This window comes from Sprattus sprattus (genome assembly GCF_963457725.1).
Source record: "Sprattus sprattus genome assembly, chromosome: 2".
NCBI classification, from domain to species: domain Eukaryota; kingdom Metazoa; phylum Chordata; class Actinopteri; order Clupeiformes; family Clupeidae; genus Sprattus; species Sprattus sprattus.
This window is the reverse complement of record NC_137921.1, coordinates 61,721,976-61,728,592: the sequence shown is the minus strand read 5'-3', so window position 1 is coordinate 61,728,592 and position 6,617 is coordinate 61,721,976. Positions and strand designations below refer to the sequence as shown.

Below are 6,617 nucleotides of genomic sequence, written 5' to 3'. Positions count from 1 at the left end.
GGAATCAACCTGACAGGCTACCACCCAATATAAATATGACGTTAAAACAACTTGTCTGGCAAAGTGTGGCAACAAAGTCAAATTTAAGAGTGCACTCCCGTTCCTCCAGATAACCGGCTTGCTCGATGTAGTACACTATGTGTAGTTAGGCGGTCACCAATCTACAGTAGCCTACTTGGCTATTCAATATCAATACTGTCTACTTTCCAGGAGAAAACATGCCACCAGCACCAAATTCCGCGGACATTTACAATAAACCTTTCTGACTGCCTTCTTGGATAGGCTACTCCCGAGACAGCGACTTTTGAAATCCCTCTATCCATTGTAACCATAGACTTCTTTGTGAAGTTCTTGCGCCCTAACTGGCACGATGGAAGCTGCTATGTGCGCGCCACTCCTCTCCCCTTACTTCAGGTCTGCCAATGAGATCACCATGGAAACGACATTATTCCCAGCAACACGAGCCAAAATGCTTCGCGGAGAGTAGCCTAAATTGCAGTACAGCATCTCAGGAAATCAGTCCTTTTATGACAATTACTTAATTAAAAGATGACATGCTAATAAGAAGCATGTTTAACAAAAAGGTCAAGCGCACGTACTTAACTCAACCCGCACAATGCTGTTCAGAGCCATGAAATGAACCTTTTTATTCAGCATTCCATTTTATATGGCTTTGATTTAAGCCTGTCGCCCCTCCCTCTCCAGTCTCGTTTGGCAGACCTAAAGCGAGACTTACATATTATTCGTTTATCCTATTTATTACGTAGCTCTATACATGCAATTTACATTAAATTACACACTGTCTCCAGCATTATGTAATTTCATTGCCTAGCCACGACAACACTTAACGGTTTTGACACGTCAACATTTGTAAGCTTATCAAAATTTCACTAGGCTATATTTTTGGCTTGCCAGTGTCCCAAGCATTGCTTACGCCAAGTCGCAGTTCTTGGAGATTTGGTTATCTGCTGCACCAATGTATCAGGGAAACATAGGCAAGTGCTTTGACATTATGGAGGATGTAGACCGGCGTAGGCTACGCTGCTTTTTTCTACAAGATGGTATCGGGGGTGGATATGGGGGAGGAATATACATTTTTAAATATTTACAAAAACTGTTACATACACATTTAATCACGGAGCTCAAATATATTTTTCTCTAAATACTTCTCGCTCGCACACTTTAGCCCATTTAAAATAATTATAATAACGACACTCATTCCAAGGAAATGGCCTCAAATCCGCCCCAGATATGAGTGAAATACTTTAATAAAAATAATATAATGGGTCTTCAAAAACAAATGAAATCTCTTTTTATAAGCTATAGGTGTCAGGGTAATTTCCTTGAATTCTGAGCTGGTACTAAAATCGTATGGAATGCTCTGCACAACCTTGTAGTGACTATAACGAGGCAAATGTCAGCAGAGGTATTAAATCAAATGTTTTTCTTCGGTTACGAAGTAACAAGTTAAAAAATCCAATCCTGATAGGAATACACAGCGAAATTGAAGCCAAACTGCTTTGCCAAAAAGGTAGGCCTACACCAATGAATCCTCTGTCAAGTTTTAGACTTTTGGTCAACTATTTGTTGTTGGTACTCTAAATTTAACACAAAAATCACTAATCAAAATTTCCCATAAATGTTCATGTTAAATGTTGCCTCGACAAGTTGATTTTTTCAGATTAGCAACAATCTGCTCTACTCCATTGTTCACTCGCTTTCTAAACCGCGCCCCTTTTCTGTGCGAGCTTTCTGATTGGATCTATCTCGGTGCGGATGCCGTCATCGCTCGGAATGCCCATTCATCTGTGCACTTGGGCGTTGGACTCCGCATCTTATTAGCAACAAGGGAAATTTCTCCATTTTCCACCCTGTCTAGAGCGACACAGTCACAAATCTGGGATTTTTTATTACTTCTCTACACTTGGCAGTTTTTTCTGCGTTTTACCCAATTTGTTCACTGAGACTGGACTTCGATTACTCTTACAGAGAACTTTCCAAAGGGGGCCATTTGCAAAGAGCGTGCAAATAAGAAAGAGGCTTGTGGTCTTTGTTCGTTTTTGGATCGGTTGAGTTTCTTTGTTGGAGCGAAAGCATGGGAGCGCAATTCTCCAAGACCGCTGCAAAAGGCGAAACCGTGGCAGAAAAGCCAGGAGAGGCTGCTGCTTCACCGACCAAGACTAATGGACAGGTACAGTTTAAGTTTTTTAAAAATGGTTTTGCTCTTCATGTTATTCATACACAGAAAAGGCGTGAATTTGTCTGTGCGTTATTGTCGGGCACCGCATCCAAGCGCACGCCGGTTTTCAGCTCAACGGTGTTTTGACTTAATATTACTGCAAGTAAACTTTGAAAGCAATTTTGTTATTTGTCAACAACATTCAATTAAAAAGAATTTGCTTTTCGTTGTTTGCATTTATTTTAAGCCATTGCCTTGCTCAATGGGTATTTTCAGACCATTGTTTTTGAACCCCAGTAGGCTATCAATTCTAATTGAACGCCAGCAAACGCTAGCCATGTGTTATTTATCAGGCTGGGTTAATACAACTTTCAATCTTCCACTCTTAAGCATTTAGCAAGACAAAACTGAATCAAGTATTTAATTTCTATGATGAAATGGAGAACTTTGGCGAATGGTTGAGATAGTGGCGTGGTCGTAACAATGGCTCGCTTCGATGTGGCTCTCCACTTACCACGCCTTTTGTTACAGATGCTCAGAGGGGAGACGCTCACTAGCACAAGGAGTGGAGTGGATAGCTACTCCACTTTAAATCCAATACAGTGTAATTAAATGTAAGCGATATGGTGTGTTTTTGTTGGATAAATATGAAGTAATACAACTTGAAGCAATTTTATAATACTGGCTTTTGAATTTGTCTTAAACGCTGCCCTGTGTGATCCGGTGTATTAATGAGCATCTGCCGTTTTAATGAGCATCTGCCTCAGTTTGGCGCTTCTGCCCGGCATGAACTGGGCAGGGGCGCATATCGCCGCCTGGCGTCAGTCGACTGAAATGCCCCCGGTATTTCGGAGATTCGTTATGCACATGAGCTTAGTTGAAATGTAAAATATGACCTTTGTAGTCAGGTCCAATTTTTTTTCTCTCAAAAAAGCTTCTTCACTAAGAATCAGCCATATCAAACATTTAATCTTTGCAAGCCCAAAGATGCCACCTATGATTCCTCTCTTTAAAAAAAATCATGGTGTCTGCTGCCCCTTGTGTCACTATGTGGCAGTGCATTGTACAGATTTTCCAACTACCTGTGCACCGTGGTTCTAATGTAATGTCCTTACTGTTTCCTTTAGGAAAATGGTCATGTGAAAGTTAATGGGGATGCCTCTCCTGCCGCTGCTGAGGCGAGCAAGGAGGAGGTCCATGCCAATGGCAGTGCCACCGCTGAGGAGGCTCCCAAGCAGGAGGCCGAGGCTGAGGCTGCACCTGCTGAAAAGGAAGCCACTGAAGGCGAGAAGGAGAATGCAGAGGCCGTCTCTCCAGCTGCAGATGGTGAAGGTGCAGCCAAGGCTGAGGACGGTGCCACGCCTTCCACCAGCAACGAGACCCCTAAGAAGAAGAAGAAGCGCTTCTCTTTCAAGAAATCCTTCAAGCTCAGCGGTTTCTCCTTCAAGAAGACCAAGAAGGAGACTGGAGACGGAGCTGAGAGCGAGGAGGCAGCTGCGTCTACAGAGGAAGCCAAAGCCGAGGGAGCCGAAGCCACGGAGGCAGCCGCCACTGAGGAGGCCAAGCCCGCCGGAGAGGAGGCCGCCCCTGCTGCCGCTGCAGAGGAGGCCAAGGACGCCGCTGCCAGCCCAGTGGAGGCCAAGCCCGAAGAGACGGCAGAGAAAGCAGCCGAGGAGGTTAAGGCAGCTCCTGCCACAGAGGAGCCAAAGGCGGAGGAGAAACCAGCTGAGCCCACAGCAGAGGCCAAGTCCCCAGAGCAGGAGGCCCCCAAAGCAGAGGAGCCTGCAGCTGCAACACAGGAGCCCGCAGCCTCCAGTCCAGAGGCCCCAGCCGCCGAGGCCCAAGAGTAGGGCCCTAACCACCCAGCAGAATGGAAGAAATAACACAAGAAAAAGGAGAAAAAAAAGATAATCAAAGAACATTTTCCCTGTTTGTATGTTGGAGTGGTGCCAGTTCCTGGCTCTGGAGAACTTGTCTACAACCAGGGATATTTTAAAGCTTTTCTTTTTTCCCCTTCTCTCCTCCCTCCCCCCCCTCTCCACAAAACCCATCTCGGCCCATTGTTACTACCATTCCAGCGGGCAGAGAGGTGGGTGGCTTAGATGAGTAATACAGAAAAAAAAATTACATCCACACTCTGACATATATTTTTTTTGCATCAGTATTAAGTGTTTTTGTTTGCCTTTTTTTGTTTTTGCATTTTTATACAAAATGTATACTTGTCAAAAATGTATGGACATGCCCATGGTATGAAGAAGAAGAAATGGGGTCAAGTTGAGATGCAAATGAAGGGAGTCTGGGGGAGGGCGGGGGGTCCGAGAGAGAGCAGGGGGCAGGACATGGAGGTGGCACCTTTCTGCCTCGGAGCGTTGCCACAAACAGACTATGACATTTTAAAGAGTAGTCTTAAAAAGGAAAAAAAAAAAAAATCGACCAACTTCTACATACCACAAGAGTACCATGCGGTTTACAACACTAAAAGTCATATTTACTGAGAAATAACGGTAATAATAAAAACAACCACAAAGATACAATTCCCAGAGCTAGGTTTAGGAAGGCATTTTTAAAAAGAAATCATAGGAACTTTTCACTTCTCTCATTAGCTGTACCAGTCATTGATTCAGTAGAAACTACAAGTTGTATAGGAATTATTGTTTATTGCTGGTTTTATGACCTTAATAAAGTGTAAGTATGTATAGGCGGGGTGTTTTTAACTGTGATTATTGTACAAATGAAATCTTGATCTCAAGCACATGAAGTTTGCAGCTCTCTTTTTCCACCCTGCTAATTTTTGTAAGATAACAAAAAAAAAACAACGAAGTCATCCTGGAGGACCTTTTAAGCAATTTTGAACTCAACCAAGCTGTGATAAGTGGAATGGTTACTGTTTATATACTGTGGTATGTTTTGATTACAGCACACAATGCTTTTTCAGTGGTCTTTGACAAATTTAAGGAATCTCTATCAGATGCAGTGTTGGTGTGGCATCTTGTCTCTCTCTTTCTTTTCTTTGTAAATACTGGAGAAGCTTTGACCAATTTGACTTAGAGATGGAATGTAACTTTGCTTACAAAAATTGCTATTAAACTCCTCTGCTAAAGGTGTTCTAATTTTCTGTGAGCACACTAAAAGCAAAAATAAATGTGAATAAAATCTCAGCAGACCCAGTCATCTCTTGTTCTCTGCAACACACATACACACACACACACACACACCTCCGGCCAATATTAATGGCAGGACCAAGTAACATAGATAATGAACACATACTGTGCAATTAACTCTGATGGCTGCAAACCATGCAGAACTTCACAGTATTACAAGCATTTTTGACACCTACTCCTAGCTGGTCTAGGGGAGGGGGGTAATGCACATATGGGATGACTTTTAAAAGTTGAGTATGGCCTTAGGCTTGGACCATCATTATAGGAATGCTACAAACTGACAGCCATGGGAAATCTTTTTCAAATATTTTCAGTTCTACAGCTTTCAGTTCCCACACGTAAAAGGCATCAAAGCGCGCATGGTGTGGCTCCTAAAATTATTGGCAAGCCAACAATTGATTACTCCCAAAAACAGTGTATGTTTACCATGCTTTATTAACCTGAGATCTAACTGACATGGTTGAGCCTTATCCAAACCTCTTGAGTCACGTTCTCGCTATGACCTTTACAGTGCAAACCAGGGGCCTCTCATACAATGGAAGACCTTTAAAGTTAGAGGTGGCTGCCCTCCCTCCCCGTGTCAGTCCCACCCATGTCATGGGACTCTACAACTCCTACATACACACTGTGCTTGCCCCCGTGAGATAGTGAATTTACCAAATTCTGAACAAATACATTCATAAAAAATACTACATTTTGGCGGAAGAGGGAAAGTGTCTTTGTGGAAGGTTCTGAGTTAGGCCCATTTGAACATGTAGGCTAAGCCTCCCAATATTTAGCCATCGAAAGGGCAACCATAACCTATATATTTTAATGATAACCTACCAGGTCTACATTTTAACTCGTATAACAAGTCCACAGCACGAGGAAACTTCATGATGGCAGAGGGAGCCATATTTTATTTTTACACGCAGAACCATCGGACCTGGCATGGGGTTTGTGGTCTCATCGCGTCTGCAGACTCATAGAAGTAGGGCGGAAAAGACTGATGCTGTGTCCTGTCCCACCTACCGTTGATGCCTTTGCAGCGGACATTTCCGAGTTAGGTTGCACTTAACGTACAGCCGGTCTTCAACTGCTAACTAGTAGGCCCTTTGCGTCTACTTGACATTAGACTTCTTCCATGTAGGCATTTGTTTGGGCAATATACTAAGAATTTAAAACTCACCAATCAGCGGCAGTCCTAACCAAGGTAGCGTAAGCATCAGTCATAAAACCTCCAACAAGTTGAAGATGCCGCACCTCAGTTTTTCCCAGGAAGATGTGGACCTGCAAAA

General features: G+C 43.2%; 1 protein-coding gene across 1 annotated transcript; it reads left to right on the top strand.

The window, feature by feature from the left end:
- Window positions 1–1,838: 1,838 nt before the first annotated feature.
- marcksa (myristoylated alanine-rich protein kinase C substrate a) lies at window positions 1,839–5,337 on the top strand. The gene is made up of 2 exons (XM_080832728.1): window positions 1,839–2,191; window positions 3,307–5,337. Exons 1-2 carry the CDS (start codon window positions 2,096–2,098, stop codon window positions 4,027–4,029), a joined length of 819 nt encoding a protein of 272 aa, XP_080688854.1. The 5' UTR covers window positions 1,839–2,095; the 3' UTR covers window positions 4,030–5,337.
- Window positions 5,338–6,617: the final 1,280 nt, after the last annotated feature.